General features: G+C 46.7%; 1 protein-coding gene across 1 annotated transcript; it reads left to right on the forward strand.

Moving 5' to 3' along the window:
- Positions 1-6,365: 6,365 nt before the first annotated feature.
- On the forward strand, positions 6,366-21,127 carry lin28aa (lin-28 homolog Aa). The gene is made up of 4 exons (XM_018741000.1): positions 6,366-6,396; positions 7,630-7,805; positions 18,177-18,361; positions 20,905-21,127. Exons 1-4 carry the CDS (start codon positions 6,366-6,368, stop codon positions 21,125-21,127), a joined length of 615 nt encoding a protein of 204 aa, XP_018596516.1.
- Positions 21,128-22,454: the final 1,327 nt, after the last annotated feature.

The raw sequence follows: 22,454 nt of genomic DNA on the forward strand, positions 1-22,454 counted from the left end.
TACGGAAAGACCCGATCCAACCGACTTCGCCGTGAAACCGCAGAGGAAAACATGCGGCGTTGCCATCATACATCTCCATGAATCAAGACCAAGCGGCTTAATTTCCTCGCCCAACCACAGGGTGCCAACATGGGTATTTCGTTGAGGTTGTCAGGTGGGCACCTCCTTTCACTGGCGTTTAAAGTGAAATATCACCGGTCTCTTACTACTTTTGGCGTAATTCTATGTGAAGGTGAGCAGTTTTCTTGAATGCAGCATTTTCTGTGAATTTATTTCAGCACATTTCTGTAGGAGGGGTCTGTAGCCTAGGAGAAGATACTTTTACACACCACTGCTATAGATAGCTTCTATCCAAAATTCCTGACCAAGGGAAAGTTAGAGTAAATGACTGTTTGTGTGCAGTAAAATTTGTTAATCTCACTTAAGGAAGAATTACAGTTGTTTCTGTACAGTGTTTTTATTCCCACTTAAAGAGGTGATGCAATTTATTCTTGGCAGTCTGGTACAAAACAAAACCAGTATTTGTTCCTACAAAACATTGTATGTTTAGCTGAATAACAACTTTTTGTTTACAGCTGTAGTAATAATTGATTTGGTGGTCAGCCCTGCTGGTGTAATAGTGACAAAATACTCAACTTTACTTTGTTACACAAAAAAGATTTATTTAAAGTAGACATGCAGCGAGTAAAAGGTTTTGTACTTTAAGTGACCTGAGGTGGAACCATGAAGAAAAAATAATGTGACAATTCAGCTGCCAAACAAATAAGTCTGACTGAAATTAACAACTATTTTGAATCAGTATTTAAAACATTACGTCAGAAGAGGAGGTAGTAAGTTCACATGTGATTTTTTTGCGGCATTTAAATTGGAATTTAGGTGATCTTGTGTTTGATCTGTTGAAGTAACACCAAAGTCTTCCTCTGAAATTATGTGGTCCGCCATGGTCTCCAAGAAGAAGCACCCTATTCTTTCTCTAGATGGCTAGAGAGCAGCACTGACCAGGGTTTGGAACATCTCTTAATGGCTTCACATTATAAGTAATGTGCTACTTCTCTCCTCTTCTACTACCCATAACAGAAGTTCTCTTAGAGCTACTGTGAATGGGCTTTGAAGGTGCACTTCCTGGTGTTGAACCACAATAACAATGATTGCCCTGAAAAATATTTTAAATTCTCAGTTTACAAGCACAGCTGGGACCACAACTGTCCTTTAATGTATAAAAGAGTAAAGTGCTAAGTCCCCACGGGCAACAGCATCAAATCTACACACAGGTGGAGGTTTCATTGGTATCGGTCATTCAGGCCTCATGGCTTCTCCCACTGAAACACATGGCTGGATGTCCTGAGTCAGATGGAGCTCCATCGTGAAACTTTGCAGTAAGTGAACCACCTTTTAGCTCTTCATTGTTATTGATCATTCATTTAAACAAGGGGACAATTTTAGATTGTCACATTCACAATGCTCTGTCCATTTATACAGCAGAGTATTCTTGTGGTATCAACTCATGGTAAGTACCTCATTCATGATTCAGACCAGGATCCCACGACCTCAAGACAATGCCCCTAACCACTTTGCCACCTGCTGCCCTTATGCCAACTCATTTGTGTCACCATTCATAGTAATAATCATGTCTCCAGTGGTAATAACCGGTTTTCCGGCTGAGGTATTCCATTCCTGTTTAGGGTTACAGTTAGTTAGGGTTAATTTTTTCTTTTTTTTTTTTACCTGAGTCCAATCAAGCCTTGAACGCACCTCTGACTTTGCACACCTACATTCACTGGAATGCGCCACAGAGAGGGTTTGTCTCACAATTTCATTATAGTCTATTTAACCCTCTTCAGGCAGATACTGCGAATTAGCATCACTAATACAGTATTGTACTGTACTAGCATTTCCTACTGCAAGTATTGATTTGGGCCTGCCTGAGAGGCTTAAAACGCTTTTGTTTCTGAGCAGGTTATAAAAAGCCTTGATATGGCTGAAAGGACAAAAAATCTTGTCACTTTATTGAACATTGTTTAATTTTATATTTTCATTATAGGAGTGCAGAGCACCAGATGGCTTTGTTATGTCGGTCTCTAATAATGATCATTTTGGCACATCTGTGAAGTGTACCACATCTGTACCACACCTGTACCATATCTGCTCTTCATTTGAACTTTGAAATGATCAATGTGCACAAACTTAGTGGGTTCAGAGGACTAGAGGGGTCAGGAGTGTGTTGCACTCTTGGGTGTGTTTTAGTTTGCATGTAACTCATTGTTACATCTATTTATCTAGGCAATATAGTACGTCTGCAGCATATTTCGTATACGGTAGCGTTAAATACAAAAACAGTCAGTGCCCAGAAGTATATGTGCATATTGCTAACCACAGCATATCTATATATATATAGCAGGGGGCGCAGTGGCGCAGTAGGTTGCACAGGGTCCTGCTCTCCAGTGGGTCTGGGGTTCGAGTCCCACTTGGGGTGCCTTGCGACGGACTGGCATCCCGTCCTGGGTGTGTCCCCTCCCCCTCCGGCCATATGCCCTGAGTTGCCGGGTTAGGCTCCGGTTCCCCGCGACCCTGTATGGGATGAGCGGTTCAGGAAATGTGTGTGTGTGTGTATATATATATAGCAAAACATGTTTTTAATGAACCAACGTGATTTGTATTTTTTTATGATTTGCATGTATTTTAGCTATCTAAAACCCTTTCGTTTCAGGAGTATACGTTTTATTTTGTTGTTTTTTACTAATTTTTCAATACTTTTTTATAAAGGGTTAAGTTATCATTATTATTGTTGTTGTTGTTGTTGTTGTTGTTGCTGCTGCACTGGTCTTTCTGTATTTATTACCGTACTGGTCGTTCTTTACCAGGTCATGTGAAATAGTCTGTACATATTTTCTTTGTTAATGTGTGTGACACGAATATTTTGATCTTTTTTTCTTGTTTGTGTTGCAAATGAAGTGCCATCATAACTTTGTGTAGAATCTTATATATTATGTTCATAGATAATTAATAAATAATGGATTAAACTAATGTTTTAGAAAAGAAAATTTAATGTATTTGAATTAGTGACATTCGCAGATAGCAGTTCTGGTTTTCTTCTTGCTTTTTATAGCAAAGAGAGTTTCTGTTCTTTTATATCCGTTTGGTGATAATGAGGTATTGTTAAATTGTGTTTTTCTAAGATGAAAAATAATTTATTCGTGTCGACCGAGGTGTTTAGAGGGCGAAAAGGTATTATTTTGCGTGTAAAATTAAATTAATAATATTAGACGGCCAAATACTGTGGTCTTCTTTCGATAACAAAGCCTGTTTGCGCTGCATTATTGTTTATATAATAACTGAAGACAGTTTGTTTAAGTGGGTTGTATGTTTACTATGTTTTACGATGCTGAAGTCCTCAGGACAGTAAATAATGGCAGTAACAAATCGCAGCTCAGAACCGTCGTGTTTTTCTCATTAATTCGGCTGCATTCGCTGCAACATGTGTGTTAATGTAAAAAATCAAAGTTTTCTTAGTCACTTAGTGTTCACAATATTGACGTTAAGTGTTGTTCTAAACAGGTGTGATTCTCCACTTCGTTTTCCATAATAAGCGAACACGTATATATGATTCGGTGTGTGTGTGTGTGTGTGTGTGAGGGAAACGAATGAAGAGAGCTGTACAAACTGTAAGTTAGTAAGGGTGCAGCACAAGACAAGTACACAGTGTGTGTAGCCAAGTCAAGTGTAGCGAAGAAAGAAAGAAAGTACAGTTACACTAAACACAGTTTATATTAATAGGGGGGAAGGGAGGAGGACACACACACACACAGAGACACCTGCGTTTTTGTGTCGGATACTAACACTTTACTACAACAAGCCAAGGCGAGTCGTTCAAACTGCACTTCCGTCCAGTGCCGCCTGCTCTCGGCACCAAGACTAGACAATTTTTTTTCCCAAGTTCTTCGCTCATCATCATACCTCACCGTTTTGGTCACTCGAGGCCAAGAGCTGGAAACATGTATGTAACAACAAGTCCCTCGTGTAACAAAAGATGTTCACAACATCGCAATACGCCGACAAACACCTGTGCTGCTTCAAGTGCCCGCGGGGGGGCGTGATCTTATAGGGCTACAGTGTGTCAGCGAGCACGCGGCTGTTCTGTTCCCGCGGACACCTCCATCCACTCGTGGCGCGTCGAAGGGAACGAGTGTAGGACCGAACGCGCCGATTCTTGCCTCTTGTTCGCGCTTCGGATGAAGCGATCGATCAAAGACAAAGCGGTCGATCAAACCGTTCAAATCAAACTCTTCCCTCCTTTCATCAAACGGGCTTTTCCGACTCCTTCGCTTCACAGTAAATTCCTTTTATTTCATTTACTGTCGGCTTCGGAAGGGAGGAACGGAACCACGTGGCTTTTCGGAAGCGCGCAGTTCGCAAAACATGATCGGCAGCCAGGGTACCGAGATTTACTGCCCAGGCTTTAAATTTACTGCCCTTGTCTTGTCACCCCGTCACAAATGACAGCTACACACCACCAGCCTGTCTGCACACAAACACACACGCATTATTATAATACACACCAGGTCTACACACTATCTCTACACACATGATGATCTACACACAAACACACAAGAATATCTGCACACAAAACCGCTCCGCGCGCTCACCGCCCCCCCGTCAGAATTATCAGTGTTTCTCGATCATCCTTACATTGAGCTTGTGTGTGTCATCCGACTAAATATAACTGAAATAAACACGTAAAGAACCGAATAGCATTTCCGTTGTGTAAGCCAGGAATACATGCTTTATTATTTGCCATGTAAATATTATACGAATATGCCGGCTTTTTTAAACAACGAATCACCTCCGGTCGTATCACTCGCTCTGTACAGTAACAGAAATCTTTTATATGTTACTTCAGTAGCTGAGACGTGAAAAAAACAGAAAATATAGACGATAAATTTAAATCGGCGTTCGGTTCTCCTCCTGTATTGCGGGTTCAGGTCTCCGACTGTGATGCGTTTCACCAACGTGTTTTCCCTAGGCTAAACTGATACAAATGAATCCGTTAATTAAACATAAGGAATATAATATTCTAAAAGTTAAAAAAATGCACAATAGGCCAGACTCGCCTGTGACTGTCAAAGTGTCATTTGAATTAAACTGTTGAGGGCTCTTGCGTTTATTTTTTTAAACACAATACGAAAAAAACAATAGCCATGATATTATCAGGCGGGATAACCATCGCGGGTGCAAGAAAATCAGTGCTTTAAATATGTATTAATAATTAATAAATAAACGCACAAAGCCAAAGCCTGCTAAGTACTCTTCGTTTAAGCCTTAAGGTAATACGTAAGAAGAAGACAAGTAAATGTACACCTTTGGTCACACGTCAATACGGTACGTTGTAACGTTTGATGCATAATTATATTTAAAAAACAAAAAAAAAACCTTCAAAAATATTTTCCCGTTTGGAAAACATGATACACAACATAGAAATGTCAGAAAACCCCAAGTGGACGTGTGTATTCACGCGGGTCCAAGCGAAACAGAGTTTGGTTGCCGTTCAGTGCTGTGCGGGGAAAAGGAATTGGGGGTGGGGTGGGGTGGGGTGGGGTGGAGTGGACTGTGGATGGGGGGAGGCACTGGGATTCTCCCCTGCTTGGTGGTCTAGTCTCGCGATTGGCCACTGGACGAATTTTAGGCCCTCGCACTGTGGAATGCCTAATTTATCAGAGATTGTAATTGAGCATCACGTGGACTTGACCGAAAAAGAGGTGGGGGAGCTGAGAGATACTGTAGGTGGGGGGCAGTTTGGAGGAAGGCAAATGACCAAATAACACACAAAAGGCTATAAACTGCAAGGAGTGTAAAGGTGCTTCTGCCCAACATCTGGATCTCAATTGAAATCCGTGACTTTTTAACCCGAGCAGCTGGAACGTTTCCAAAGTACCACGGATCCAATCTGCTATGGCAGAAGGTATATATGGCATTTTGAATGTTTGCATTTTTCGGGGGGGAAAATAGGTAAATGGAAAGGGGGTGGGGGTAGGGGGTGGGGGTGGCCTTCCTCTCATTGTCTTTTAGATTTTGGGATTCTTTTACAAAATCCTCCCCCCGCGGCCCTCCCACCTCATATTGTTGGGGCAAAGATTTTGCCTTTGCTTTGTTTGTTTCTTTCTTTTTTCTTTCTTTCTTTCTTTCTTTCTTTCTTTCTTTCTTTCTGTCTTGCTTTCGGGAGCTTCCCCCCCCCTCCCCAATGAGCCCCCTTGATTTGTGAAGCTCCTGCGTGGAAGTGGCGCACAGTGGCAAAGGGCTGCGTGGACCGCGGGGGAAGGAAGGCAGCGAGCGCTCTTTTCGGGGCATCTTTTCACTCGGGAAGGAGCGACATGGGCTCTGTGTCCAAGCAGCAGTGTACAGGTTAAGTACAGAGCAAGAATCACACTTTGTGTTTTGGAGGCAACATCATGCTGATGCTTTCCTCAAATTCGGATTCGATGAGTGAACGAGTGAGTGAACTAGTGAGTGAACTAGTGAGTGAGTGAGTGAATAAATGAATGAATGAATGAATGAATGAATGTGTTATTAAGGATCTTTGCCACTGCGGCGTGAGAGATCGTGCAGCGGCAAAAACTGTGGGAAATTTGTCACTGGACTGGAGGAAATTCAGTTTTCCAGCAGTTATTTTTATGAAGTGTGACGATGGAAAAAAGATTTTGCATAAGAGAACCTGGACTAATTTCGCATTTCTACACCGGCGTTTAGTTTGAATTAAAATGTGAACGTGATACAAGAACGATATTGTCTCTGCATCACGTGGATTTTACCTGTTTCAGTGGTTGATAATGAACCGCACCTTCAGTTACATGATGATTTGCAATTTACATAGAAGTTTATTTTCTGCGTTGTTTTCCGTACCGTCGTTACATGCCGGTTCTTTATTTTAAATGATCGCTGCTATACTTTTATGATTCCAGATTGTGTCGCCATGACATGAAACTTACACGTGTTTCGAATGAAAGAAAGGAGCGTGTTAGTAGTGTATTAATATTCCCGCGGACTAGCTGTTCGTTGGTGCCATGAAGTTACATGTTACATCATCATCATGCGTGATAGGAAATTGTCATGATCGGGCCCCGTTGGGGCAGATTTCCTTCACATCGCATCGGAACGATTTGTAGCGTCACAAATTGAGGCAAAATTGTTGTACTGTTGGGACATGTACTAAATTGAATTTAATTTGAAATATAATTTTCGCTGAAATATTAAGAGATCCATTATGACAGTGGAACATTCGACGTTACACAAAACATAACTTGTTGCGAAAGATCAAAACCCACATGTAACGCACTTAAATCCCAACATCTGTACTTTGAAACTTTGTTCCCAGCGCGGCCGATGCGATGCTGCGAGATTTTTTTTAAACATATCATATCATATTCTTTTCCCCCCGTGTTTACCGAAGACTTTGGGCCACAGAAAGCGGCTCTTTCTGAGGGACACGCGCACGTCCCTAGGCTAAGAGCCGCATGATTTTGCTCCGCGCGAACAGCTCGCAGTGGCGTGGCGTGGCGTGGCGTGGCGTGAGAAAACACGAGCCGAGCGACACTAGAGTAAGAGTAACGCTGCCTGTCCTCTCGTGTCCTTTGTAAGGGAGCTGCGCAAAGACCGAGGAGGAGGAGGGTCCGACCCACGAGGAAGACTCGCAGTCCTTCCACGGCAGCGGCGTGTGCAAGTGGTTCAACGTGAGGATGGGCTTCGGCTTCCTGTCCATGACGAGTCGGGAGGGGGCCCAGCTCGACACCCCCGTGGACGTGTTCGTGCACCAGGTGAGTGAAGCTCCTATCCACCCCCCCACGTATGCCCACTGGTGATCGGTTCGCGGAAAGGCCCACGTCGCCCCCCCCCCGCGTGGGGTGGGCAGGTCGTGGGAGCAGCAGGTAGTGCGTCGCGACTAACCTGGCAGAATTGAAGCACGTGTCGCTCGAACCTGTGTCTTACACTGGAAACAAACTCGTTTTCGATGGAAACTTACTGAACATTGGTTGGTAGATAAGGGATAGCACACATTCGTACATAAAAGAGAAAGAACATTACTAGATAAAAGGGATAGAACTTTGCTAGGTAAAAGAGATAGAACATGGTAGGTAAAATAGATGGAACATTGGTTGGTAGATAAAAGGGATAGAATATTGGTAGAGAAAAGAGAGAACACTGGTAGATAAGAGATAGAACATGGTAGGTAAAATGGATAGAATATTGGTAGATGAAATAGATAGAACATTGGTAGATAAAAGGGATGGAATACAGGTAGATAAGTCCCGTCCAGGGTGTGTCCCCTCCTCCTTCGGCTTTGCGCCCTGTGTTGCCGCGTTAGGCTCCGGCTCGCCACGACCCCGCTCCGGACACGTGGTTGTTGACAATTTCTGGCCTGCTAGGTAGATAAAAGAGATAGAAGACTGGAAGATAAAATAGATAGAGCATTGGTAGATAAAAGAGATGTAGGTAGATGGAATATAGATAGATAAAATAGAATTTTAGATAGATAAAATACATAGATTATAGGTAGAATTGTGTTACACCGTTCACAGTGAGAGGAAAACTGTCTTTTTACAACTGGAAGATGATTTACATGGGCACGTATACTGTATATATTGTGTGTACTGTGTATATTGTTTATGTTGCATGGCATGTGTCTGTAGAATTCACATATCTTCAGGTACATTTTGAAGTAAGAGTAAACATTGGACCTGAGCTCTTTGTTCTATGTGCTCCTTTTAATTGGTCCGGATCAATTAGTGTCACTCGTGTTCTTAGTAATTCTGGTCGGGGTCACAAGTTAAATGATTAATTGCTTTATGTTGTGACAATAGATTGATGAACCTTACTGGAGGGGGGGGGGGGAGGGCGTTTGTTCTGCTAAACTGCCTCTTTGTTTTAAATGGGTATGAAATATATATTGTTTGTCACCAGGCAGAGTTTGCATTTCAGTAAGATGCTGGTTTTCAGCCCTGGTCCTCTGTATGTGCTCATTTTTGTAGCACCCAGTAACCATTGTTTTAAATTAAATATGTGCTCAAGGAATTTCAGGGAATATCTTATTGTAAAAAGATCAGCACCGTTTACTTTTGTTTTTTTTTTTTTTAAATGAATAATTCAGTCATTAAATTGAAAAATTTAGTTGGTTGTTTTTAAATAGTTGGTACTTAGTTGTTGGTCAGTTATGTTAAGTGCTTATATTGTTATTTAGTGTAAATAAGACTAAACGGCATAAATGGTAAGCGATAATTAAAAAGTAATTTATTTAATTTTCCTTAAATTTCAGGAAAGATCACTTGAATGGTGTGCACTTCTAGCAATTTTCTAAGCAATTTTTTTCATCGAGGTGTTCACTGATGTATATGGCTTGATATGTTTCACTGACCTAATTCATTCAACAAAACATAATTAAGAGAAAAACCTGCATACATTGGGATTCATAAGGACTGGAGTGGAGAAGCTGCTTGAGGAGCTGCTGCTGTGTAACAGAGCTGTGCTTTTATGGGTCCCCAAAATACATAACTGTTGAGGTGCCGTACAAACGTCTAACATCTAAATTCGCTCCACGGCAAAAGAAAATAGTGCCACAGGAAGACGCTACACATACACATCAATTTGTGAATCTATGAATATATAGGCTCATGGATTCTTATTTGGTTGTCTTCCTGATGCTGGAATCTCTGACCATTTTCACTAGAATGATTTCAGTTTTGAATGGTTTCTGTACTGCAGAGTCCCATCGATGGCGTGCCCCTGTTTAGCGTTGCACCCTGTGCTTCCGGGAAAGGCTTCGGACTACCGCAACGCTGACCAGCACAAGCGGTTAATGAAAACGGATGGGTGGGTGGATTATTCCTGTAGCCATAAAGGACACTAGTCATTCATGAGGTCTCCATTCTGGGTCTGAAGTTCAAAAGGTTTTCATGGGGCCGCTATTATCTGTAACTCTGAGCTTATCTAATACCATTTGACTTAAAGCCCTGTAATACTTAGATATCATAGAGAAATACCAGGAGCTGTGTAGTGAGCCTGCACATGCAGACAGAGTGCGTTAGTGGTGGAAAGTCCATTCACTAAGGAGATCCTTCAGCCTTTGGGTAGAGCATGAGGGGGCTGGGCGCAGCATCCCTACGGAAGCCATCTCCTGCCTAGCCAGATAAAGGCTTGGCCTCACACAGATAGGGAGCCCCCCTGCTGCTGGCTCATTCAACCCAGGTTCCTGTTATAAAGTGATTAAAACGTTTCTGCCACCTTTTGTGTGCCACCACTCCACCCCCACCCCATGACTGGTATGTGTATGTTAATTGTAGGGAGGGAGGTGACAGCAACGGCTCCTCTAGACCTTTCCTCACCCCAACTGTACCCTGCCACCCCAGCTCACAGGAAATTCGCCTCCTAGCCTGTCTGTCCCATCCTTTTCCTAAGATCAATAATTTCAAAATGTTTCTTCGCCTATTCAAACCATGTCGAGGTTTTGATCATTGGATTTGGATAAAATACTGTTTTTGTGGTATTTTTCTAGAGTGTTTTGTTTCGGTAAATGTTCCCTGTTTTAATACCCCTCTCATTAATACAATTCGAGGCATTCGGGAGGCACTTCGAACTTGCTTATGAGAACTTTCGCAAACTTATTCAAACTTTCTTTGAATAAGAAGGCACAGTAAGATACACGAAACCATTCTCATGATGTGTTTTTTTTTTTCTCTGTTTTTAAGGAAAGTAATTGAGCAAGGCTTCATTAGTAAGAAAAAATGGTAAGACTGCTTAATATGCATCATTGATTTCCATCTTCTTTGACTAAATTGATTCTTCATCCTCTGCCTTCATTGAACTGAGGGGTTGCTGGGCAGATTTTGCTTCATCTTCTTGGAGCTCATTAGCTGATATATAGATATTTCCCGTAATCCAAAGGGCTGAACTTTGATGGCCTGAGATGCCTTCTCTTGGGCAGCCTTGAAACTCATCTGGATATATTGATATATTCTGCGGTTCTTCTGTTGCACACAGCCAATAAAAAAAATCTGCATAATTCAAGAAGATGTAATTTGTATAGAATTTCTTCTGAAAAATCAACCATAGAACAGCTGGCTTCAATATCTGGATTTATTGCTTTATGCAGTTGCTTTGGTAAATGTAATTTTGTTTCTAATTGTCGTATGATTATATAATTGGATGTATTAGCAAAAATACACCGTGTAAATAATTACAGTCATTCTTGGTAGTGTTGCCCATAGCCTCCTCTACGGAGATAACTTTTTTGGAATGTGTAGGTTTGAAAGGGTGAGTCGAGTTTTTTTATGCACAGCAGGCAGCATTTTGAATGATTCTAGAGCAGACTGATTGGAATATATACTTTACAAAACTATTCAAACCTACTCAGCAACATACATTACAGTTATACTTTATAAATACTCATTTTTTTCCTCACTAATGAAACAAAAGTATTTTGGTGTTTTTCCCACTACATCACAATTATTCATGTGTTGACTTGATTGATCAATACGTAATGTGTGACATATTGATCTGTGACCTATTGATCATTTTGAAATCACTGAGATATGAGAGTTAGAACAGGAAAGCAATTATCTCAAATAATTGAGATTTATTCTGACTTCATACAGTGTAGAGGAGATGGTTTAAAAGGTGCTGAGCAAAGTCTTAGTAACGGTGGCACAGCAAGTGGTGCTGTTGTCTTATAGGGCCTCAATGGTACGAGATGACGTGGGTTCGACCTCTGCTCCTTCTGTGTGCAGTTAGCGCGCTTTCCCTGTGTTTGTGCAGATTTCCTCCCTCAGTCCAAAGATGTGTGTGTGTTCAATGTACTCAGCCTAAATTGCTCCACTAAAGTTACCCAGCTGTGTAAATGACTGTAAGTTGCTTTGGAGAAAAGTGTCAGATAAATATAAAGTGTTGCTCTGGTGTATGGAGGAGGGGTTGACTGTGGTGTCTCTAGCACCGTAAATTGCTTCGGGTATAAAGGTGTCGGCCAAATACTACCTGGGGTTTGTTTCAAGCTGCTTAAGGGGGGAAAACATCTGCTGAATGAACAAATGTGATTTGGCTGCAACTCCCATAGTCTGAAAAATTGCCTGCCAGTAATTTTAGTGTGGGGGGGGGTGGATCGGGTCGGGTCCTGCTCTTTGGTGGGCCTGGGGTTCAAGTCCCGCTTGGGGTGCCTTGTGATGGACTGGGGTCCCGTCTTGGGTGTGTCCCTTCCCCCTCCAGCCCAACACTCTGTGTTGCCGGATTAGGCTCCAGCTCCCCTTGACCCCGCATGGGACAAGTGGTTCCGCCAGCGTGTGTGTGTTTGTGTGTAATTTTAGTGTGCGGAATTTGGATTCATAACATGTTTTTCAGTCTCTCTCCGCTAAACACTTGACAGTCAGTGGTGTCGCAGTCCAGAGTCTATTCAGAAAGCACAGGACGCGCGGCTGGAGCAGGGTACCTCATGGATGCACCGCTGGCCCATTGCTGTGTTCATTTTTAAATTGTATCTGTTGCATTTGTTTGTTTTCTTGTAAATGTAAATTAATACATTAATGTGTCAGAAATTCGCACCAAATGAGTCAAGCTATCTATAGTATATGGATATTTCGGTGGGGTAACTTTGGCAAAATATCTTCCTGCATGCACACCTATTTCCTGTCTCACATAACATTGTTAATTTCTCCTATGAAATCACCCACGCATTGTCTGAACTGCTCGTCCCATACGGGGTTGCAAGGAGCAAGAGCCTAACCCAGCAGCACAGGGTGAAAGGCTGAAGGGGAGAGGGGACGCACCCGGGACGGGACGCCAGTCTGTTGCAAGGCACCCGAAACAGGACTCGAACCGCAGACCCACCAGAGGGCAGGACCCAGTCCAACCCACTGCGCCACCGCACCCCCTGAGTGGACACAGAAGTGTGCAAATGTTGTCTTATAATGACTCGAAATGAACATATATCATTTTTTTTGTAAATTGTCCATGGCACCACCAGTGTTTTAGTGCACTGCTTTAGCTGACATCCCTACCCATGTGGCTCGCTTCAGCTGCATTCACCAGTGCAACATGTCTTTATTAATTTATTTGTAATTGTGGCAATAAATAAGGGGCCCCTTGTGGAGACCATGCCCCTGGTAGCCACGGAGAGCGGTCCAGCCAGTACGCCTAGCTCATCGCTTTCCTTCCCTGCTATCTTCTCTCCCTCACAACTTTATTACCGGGGGTTACCTAAGGCACTCGAAAGGAAGCAACAGTGAATCGGCTGGTCAGCGGTCCTCATGACCACGTGGGCCCTATAACATCTGTTTGAAAAAGTACCGAAGCAACAGAAACGAGTATGCAAGTAAAAGTTGGCAATACTGAATAAACGTGCAGTGAACTAGTTACCAAGGGGTGTGGTGGCATAGCGGGTTTGGCCAGGTCCTGCTCTCTGGTGGGTCTGGGGTTCGAGCCCCGCTTGGGGTGCCTTGCAACGGACTGGTATCCCATCCTGGGTGTGTCCCCTCCCCCTCCAGCCTCACACCCTATGTTACCGGGTTAGGCTCCGGCTTGCTGCGACCCCCGTCGGGACAAGCGGTTTCAGCGTGTGTGAAATAGTTACCCATTGCAATCAGTGTATGATTTCAATTTAGACTGAAACAAATACAGTAATACAATACAGCTGTCAGCGGAAGTGATAACGAATGAGAATGTGCTTCCTCGCTACCGTATAACGGTTAGCCGCTGCCATGTGCGGGTTCCCAATGCTGACACTCCGGATGGAGAGATCCACACCTTGCCTTGCAAACCATCATCTTTTCGGAACTCGGATCAGCTTTGCACAGCGTATCCAATGAGTTGCCGGTTGTTCATCTGTTTTGCACGGTACCGTTCGATGGACTGACGGCCCATCCACGGTGTAACCGAACTAGTGTGGCGCCTGGAAGCACAACCCTGCAGGAGGACAATCGGTTTTCAGTTCTGTTAAAGGGCGACTCGGTGCTTTTTATAGTGACTTGTTTTCGTCAGTCTACGATGAAGAATTCGGTTCACTTTGACCAAGTGAGCATCGGGCCTTTTGCCGTGCGATATCGCATGTTAACCGCGTCCTCTACGTTGATCGGGACTCAAGCAGTGCGGTGAAATGTGAAATGCTGCTCGGTGTTAGGACTTTGTAAATCTGAAGGAGGTCCGTGTGAGTCCCAGGGTCGAATCATACACGCCGATAGTGTCCCGTTCCAGCCTGAACCGAAAAACCACCGCCTGACCGTGCCAGTGTCTCCCTCCCCTTGAATAGGACCGACTTCCCCCTCAGATTCCACGTGCAGACCCTGTGAGGGCCAGATATACCTATACTTTGACATCTGTCTATCAGCAGCTTGTACGTGGAAATTGAGGGCTCTCCATCCTGTTCAGCTTCATCTCATGGCTCTAGCTGAGCGAGGCAACGCGTCCTTTTGTCTGTGCTTGGCCACTGAGGAGGATGGTCTCGGGGGAGAAGGGAGAGGCCACATGGCAGGCTTGGGCAACAGCTAGGAATAAAGAGATGGTCAGTCAGCCTCTTAACTCCGCAAACCCTACCATACCATCCCCTCTCGCTGCTGGAACTGAATGATAATTGTCTCCCTGGGCTCTAAGGAGTAGAATCTGCAGAGCCAGATGGACAATGGCAGCCATTGTCTGGTCCGAGAGGAAATCCTGCAGGCCGTGATCTGTTACCGAGTGGCACGGCCATGAATGAGGAGGCAGGGAGAGTGTGGGTTGAGGCAGGGGTGGGGGGTGTGGAAAGGGTGTGGGGGTAGAGATTCATTCACAAAAAAAGAAAAAACTCTGAAAGAAGGGGGGACGGTAGGACAGAGGGGCTGTAGTTCCAAGAAGTGGTGATGGGGGTTGTGGTGGAATTCAAGGTTCTCAGGCTTGTGGTGGGGGTAATACCTCCCAGTGTGCCCACTTCAAAAGCACTCACCTCCCCGGAGTCTCAGCAGGAGTTTCTGGCCAGGTTCGACGACGGCACACGGGGGCCATAAAATGGCCTGTCACGACCCCACCCCCCCAGCCGCAAGCCACCCGGCTCCTACAGAGACGACTGACAATTGATGGTGTCTTGGAAATGACTCGATTGCACCAAAAATGACGTACTCACCCACGGGCTCTCTTGCCACACGGCGAAACTGCCAGTTTTTTCCCTGGAATAAAAATAAAAAGAATAATTTTGCACATATAACCCGTGTGTGACAAGTGAGCTGTTAACGCTTCCCAGATACAAAGTACCTATCGTCTCTTATACTCATCGCATCACTTAGAACATTGCAATATTTTTTATATGTGGGAAATTCTTGCAGGTATTTAAGTGCTGGATTTAATTTGCTTGTTTGCTATGGCGCTCGTATTTCATTACGAGCAGAAATTCCACTCTTTCCTGTAACTAAGAACAGCCACCATTATGGCTGGATAAACAATCTGATGCTTGCTTCTGCCTTAGAAATGCGGAGAAGGGTTTTTAAATCTTGAGAAAGATTAAAGTGAGTAGGTGAAGATTAAAAATAGTGGTCATGGGCTGATGAGATCCCTTTTGAGGACTTCGAATTAAGTTCATTCTCCAGCACTCCCGGCCAGCATTGAGCTGCAGAACGACTTGATATCGAATGCTTTTTGTTCATTTTACCGCGGTCCATAGGGCGATGCGCCCCACCCTGCAAACTGCATTGTCGTTTCTTCCTAGCTGCTCCGGTCCAACAGCCCCTCCAGGTCTGCAGTGGTCCCTTCGCGGAGTCCGAAGCTGCGCTCGCCTTAGCTAACGCCTTCCGAGCATCCTCTTCTACCGCATTCTGTCACACCTTTGCTTTGGTCACATTCACTCTTTTAAGCTGCATGTGAAAGACTTCAGCTGATGGAGAAAGTGGCCTAGGAATGTGGCCACAGTTTGCCCACTCTCTTCGAAATCGTGACACATCAATGGACGCCGTTCGTCTTTCTTTAGCAAGCGCAGCACGCTCAGATAGATAAATGAGAGGGGCAGTTTGGACAGAAGTCGCTGTTGCGCAAGATGCAAGGTGTCAGGGGAGAAGTGCTGATGTTTGACACGAGCCGCCAGCTTTCTTCGGCTCTCGAATGCCGCTGCCCATACCTGCTAAACAACCATTCCAGGAATGTTCCCACCACCCCTAGCCCTGCCCTGCCCTCCCCCTCCCCTTCCCCCTCCCCCTTCCCCTTCCCTCCCCCCTCTTACATCCCAGCACCCCCCTGGGCCTGGTCAGTTTTTGGGGGTGAACAGATGGACTCATTTTGGAGGGTCAGCGGACTGCTTGCAGGCAATTGTATGGCATCGGAGGGAGGAGGGGGTCGAAGGAGGTTGGAATGCCGTGACTGATGGGGGTGGGGAAGGCCATCCCTTCAGGTCCACACACTCGCACAATCACCAAGCAAAGGTGGGGGAGGGGTTTCACGGGGCGGTGCTGCTTTTGGCATTTTTTATTTAATTTCAGAGTGCATCCTGCAGGCCCGAAGGGATGTTACTCCGTTTCGGCCTCTCCTCCGCGGCGGCTCGGGGCTCTAAAGGTTCGTCGGCATCCTCAAAGACACCGCACACGATGGACACGGTGGACACAATCACACTAGCGAACCTGCTCTTATCAGCTGTTTAAAGGAGACTAAACCAGAAGTTTGTCGACGGCACACATAACGATGCTCTCGCCTTCGTGCGGGATGTGACCAGCTTCACACCGGTTTTTGTTCTGAAACTTTATTCCTCATAAGATGATGATAAATGTGTCAAATCACTGCAGAAGTAGCTGAAAGAAAAGCCTGAGCTTTTGCAAGCCAAAGCGAGCCAAGGGCTGTTGACAGTTTGCCTCCAATCACTGTGGCGTTATTGGCTTGTCGATTTATTGACGGGAGGCCACACGGGCGTATGTCGCTACTGAAATTCTTCCAGAGACTTTGCTTTTGCTGTCCGAGTGCGCTGGAGGCCCTTGTGCTTCCACGCGCGCACCAAGTGATGAAGTGAAGACGTTTGTCCCCGGAACGCGCGACTGCGCTGGAGACGGCAGCGCCTCTCGTACCACTCAGTCGAGCACGAGAAAGCGCGTCGTCACACCGCCGTGTTCTACGTTCCGCCGCTTATTTCACAGCAACGGAGGCAGGTCTAGGAGGGTTAGCCCTGGGAGTCTGCTGACACGGGCTTAGAGCGGTCCGGACGGTAAATGTTGCCGAAGAGGGACGGTGGGTGACAGAGGTGACCGCCGGTGGACAGGTTTGTCCGGTCCTCGCTGTGAAAGGTGCCCTGTTGCTCCAGCCCGGCGTCAGCCGTACCGGTCAACTCCTCTTGGTTCCGGTTCTCGCCGCGCCGAGTCCGCGGGCCTTGTGCTTTGGCTGCCGGCGGCCGGAGCGCTTGCGTTGTGTCGAGGTTGAAAAGTCGTAGCGGCGAGTAAGCGCAGAATCGCAGCGTAACGTCTTAGGGAAGCCGCACTCGGCCGCGCGTGACGTCGGCTCCGGTCTCGGTCCCGTCGCTCCTGTGTCGGCTGCGCGAGGACGGTACTCGTACTCGTTGTTAAGTCACGCGCTTGGCAGCTGCCGCGGTGAAATGCTCGGGTGAATACTTGCGCAAATGCCTTTTCGAACCTGGCCCCGGCGGTGCTTGCGATTCCCTTTCGTTTCATTCTGGAGCACCAGCCGTAACTGTATGCTGTTACTGTACAAAACGCACGGGAAAATATATCATTATACTGTAATTGCGTGGCACGCGCTGTACGAATCTCGGTTTAGCGGAGTCCCTCGTCCAAAGCGACCCCCGGGGTCCGATCGCTCGATTCGGTTCAGTTTGTTTGTACCGCGCTCCCGGGCCACCGCACGGTGCCAAGAGACACAGACAAAACAAGAGGAGGTCTGCAACTAACAACATAAAGAGGCCAGAGAATTTTACAGAAAAGTTTGAGCGCAGGGCCGCAGAAAACAGGAACGACAGATACGGCGGGAGCATCGTCCGTACGGCGATGCATTTAGACGGCAGGACATTTTACCGTATCCGTTTACCGTACCTTGGTGAAGGGTACTGCGGCACAAGTGGCGTTCGAAGCGAGTCGTCCGCTTTGCCTGCCGACGCGTTTCATAAATCCCTGTAAGAACGTTACCGATGGCGTACGGTTTTTAGTAAGTCGCTTAAGCCATGATATCTCCTGTCCCGTGTGTTCGTCCCGCAGAGCAAGCTGCACATGGAGGGTTTCCGCAGCTTGAAGGAGGGTGAGGCTGTGGAGTTTACCTTCAAGAAGTCCTCCAAGGGTCTGGAGTCCCTGCGAGTGACCGGGCCTGGAGGCGCTCCCTGCCTGGGCAGCGAGAGGAGACCGAAGGGGAAGAGCATGCAGAAGCGCCGCTCGAAGGGGGACCGGTGAGCACGCGCGCGCACACGCACGCACGCACACGCACGCACGCGCACACAAATAACACTGACACACGTGCGCACTTTGATAGTGCGAACGGGGAAGTGGTCTTATAGGGCAACGGGGAGAGACGCCGACTTTCGGAGTCAGTAGAAACATCGAGCGAGCGAGACACGCTATATCGTGCTTACGAAAGCACACGCTTAGCAGATAAGTTGGCGGGATACCCTTGTGTAAATAGGTGTGCGATGATAACGGTGTGATTGATTTGCTAGCAGAGCCGAGACACACACAAACCGTGCGCACATAGTGTAGCTATAGGCACGGCGTATTATACCGTGTTTACTATACTATCCTGTCCTGAAGTCAAAAGAGAAAAATATGGATGAAATATGAAGGGCCCCTTCGCGGTGAAACTGAAGGCATAAAGGGAAGTGTCATTGGTCAGGAGGGATATGCTGCCCGCAGTTATGTCACCAACAGCCCCACCCCAGCGGAGCTCGGATCTCCCCCCCGTAAACGCGGCTCTGTCCGCGGTTATCGGACGTGCGGGCCGAGCCTTTCGCGTGACCTGGATCAATAACTTGTTTAAAACCGCCGGGGTCCCTCGGTCCCCCGCCCCCACCCCCGCTGAGCGCAAGCCATTTGTAATTATTGATAAAGGGAGGGTTAGAGGTGTATGTGTGCACCCTGTTGTCAACTCCTATCACTTTGAAGGACGGCAGGGCAACGCGACTCCTCGTTTGACCGCCATATCTGGGGGGGTGGGGGGGGGGGCTGTGGCTTGGCTGTGGCTTGGCTGTGGCTTGGCTGTGGAGAGCCACTCACCACAGAGCTCTCCCAAATTTTGTGAGAACCGCCCCACCCCCTTTCTGGCACTTGCAGTTGCGTAAGAGCGGCTCACGGCTTAGAGCCCAGCACAGTGCGCCGTACCGTATCCCTTGTGCTCCGCGCTCTGGCGTGGAAGTGTCTCCGTATGTGTCCTAGCTGTCAGGAGCTCAGGAGAAACCGCAAGCTGCTTACATTTCTGAAATTCCAAAATGTGGAGGAATATTTCGGTTTTATTTTGGATAAATAATGAACAGTAAAAACGAAATAATTTGGGATACGTTTTAAGCGCTTGTTCGCTGAGCACCGTCCGACGGCATCGATGTCCAGCTTCCTCCATCGCCCACCGACTCTTATCTCATCTCCGCCACCATGGATGTCAGGCACACTAGTGGAAAAAGTTCCTGTCCATTTAATTAATAACAGATGTAGGTGCCTGCAAAAGGTCAGAGGTGAGCACTGCTATGGCAACCACTTGGAGAGGTGTGTGTGTGTGTGTGTGTATCACAGCAAAGTGGAAAGGGGGGGCAGGGGTCAAAGTGCAGAGGTTGCTTTGCCATATTGGGACAAAGAGCGCACTCCCCTCCACATACACTGATCGATACTCATGCGAGATTCCGAGCGGAAGACAAAGGCCCGGGGGGGTTGCGGCACCGTTAGAGAGGCGCTCGACTCCCTGCGCTTGGGGCCAGGGTGGTGCCCCGTCACCCAGAGCCGATGGCTCATCTGCATTCTCGTCAATGCGTAACAGGGTCCCGGTGCGGCACAGAAGACGAACGAACCAACAGCCCGGCTTCCATCTGCTAGCCGCCCCCCCCCCACCCTGCTCCACCTGCCCGCTCCTCTGCTTCCACCCAGGGGGCAAAAAGACACATAGGGACAACCCTGCATCACCCGAGCGAACACATAAAATTCGTACTGTCCTGCTCAGCCATTTCTCACGCTGAGAAGAGTGCTGCCAATTCACAAACACACACACACACACACTTACATTTATTTATTTATCAGACACTCTTCTCCAAAGCGACTTCCAATGAACTCTATGTAGCGTTATGAGCCCACACATCTTATTCACTGCGGTGACTTACACTGCTAGATACAGTACTTACACTGGGTCACTTATCCATACATCAGTGGAACACACACACACACGCGCGCGCTAGGGGTGAACCTGAACAGCACGTCAACATGTGTACATGCTGTTTGACGCTGCCTCTCGTGTGAATACTGACACACAAACACACCTGCTGCTCAGTTGCTCAGGTTTCAGTTGCGGTTTAATGTTTGTGAAGGACTGGAAACTGTTGTTTGACGTTCGACTTGGGAAAGCGGCATCTGTGCCACGATTCCGAGTTTTCATTGTTCCTCTAGCAAGGGCCACCGCACAGATGATTTTACTACGGGAAACAAGGCTTGCAAAGGTGTAGCTTGTTGTGACACGGGTGCGGGATAGCGCCCTCTTCTGCTGCGGAGAAGTTATGGCAGCGGCGTCCCGCACCGAGGCGCACTGGTGACGCGGAACACCGACGGGGCACAAAGCACATCTTTCTTTCTTTCTTTCTTTCTTTATTTATTTATTTATTCGAAGTGGCCGTTTCACAAGGAATTTGTGCAAGATGAAGTACAAGTGGCTTCGGCGTGAGTGCGTTTCTATGTGTGCTGTGAGGTTTCACATGTCCCCTCTATTTCGGAAGGCCACTTTTTAACCGACGATCTTCTCCAGATGCTACAACTGCGGAGGACTGGACCACCATGCCAAAGAGTGCAAGCTGCCCCCGCAGCCCAAAAAGTGCCATTTTTGTCAGAGCGTCGCACATATGGTGGCCAACTGTCCGGCGAAAGCGCAGCAGTCGTCGCCCGGCTCCCAGGGAAGGCCGGTCTCCTCGAGAGCCGAGGAAGAAGAGGCGGCTCGCGCCTGTCTCGTTGCCCCGGAGAGCTCCAAATGAAGCGGGTCGCACGCAGGGACGGAACTGGGAGCGAAGGTCCGGTAAACGAGCCCGTGAAAACATTTCGCCGGAGAGACGATGAGAGCGTGTCTTCCAGTCCGGTCCGTTGCAGCTGCTTTTAAGACTACCTCAGGTTTTTTAGAATGAGCGAGAAAATGAATGTTACGTAGCCTGCTGGGCGAGCAGTCAGGGACGGTGCATTTTACTCAGGACATTTTTAGTTTTTTAATGTTTGCAACATTAAACATTAAAAAACTAAAAAAAAAAAACAAGTGTGTGATTAATGTGTGATTGCTACACAAACTGACATATGCAAACAGGCTTTTTCATCCAAATGTTTCTTTGCAGATAATTGAGCTACATACCCAGTTTTCCCGGCAACGCTGCACTGGATCAGCGGATGCCCGTACGCAACGAACGAGCGAACGAATATCCAGCTTTTTTCCCTGTCAAGTGTCTTAGATTTGTAACGAAGCAATCGGAAAGCAGCGTTTCCAGATTATTGCAATAAGATGTGCCATCCATCTCCTCTCCTAAGGTCCAGTTAGGGGGCTGTAGGCAATGAAAGAAATCCTCCGGCCGTAACAAGCGTCCACATTCCTGAAAACATCTGTTTTTCTCGCTGTTTGCGCTCATCTTCTGAGATTCATGTCTCTGTAAATGAATGTTATTCTCTATTTTTTGTAATATTGTTGTGTGTCGGCGGGTTCGGGGTGTTGGATAGTGGTGAATGTGGGGATCGACTCAATCTGCAGATACTGGATTGTTTTTTCCAGATTTCCTGGAGTCAAGCGAACGTTGGAAGCGACCGCTGGCCGCCGATGTGCCATTTGCGTCGCCGTAGGGCCCTGCGGCTATTCCTCGCGCTCTGCCTTTCCCACCCTACACCTGACCCGCTGCGCTTGAAACTGCGCCGCCGGGGCAGCCCCGCGCGCAATACGGCATCCCGCCGGCCGAGGGCCGTGCCCGCACGCTGCTCTGCCGCTTGAAACCGCTGAGAGGTGCTGTGTACGCACCGAAGCTTCTCTTGCGAAAACATGAAGAAGCACTAACAGCAGGCAGTGAAGGAATAGCGTTGTGTGATGATGGCCAAAGTGCAACCTTTTACAGATTGCTGTGGCTTAAACTCTTCTCTGTTGTAGTAATAATTCAATTTGCCCGTAGCAGTGGATACATACATGCACACACACACACACACACACACACACACACACACACACACACATGCATGTATATACTTCCTACTAATCCCACCTGAAAGGTCATCCAGAATTTGATCCTAAACTTTTGTGCATTGATTAGTCCCATTTCCATGACCCCCCCTTTG

The sequence above is a fragment of the Scleropages formosus genome, chromosome 19 (genome assembly GCF_900964775.1).
Source record: "Scleropages formosus chromosome 19, fSclFor1.1, whole genome shotgun sequence".
NCBI classification, from domain to species: domain Eukaryota; kingdom Metazoa; phylum Chordata; class Actinopteri; order Osteoglossiformes; family Osteoglossidae; genus Scleropages; species Scleropages formosus.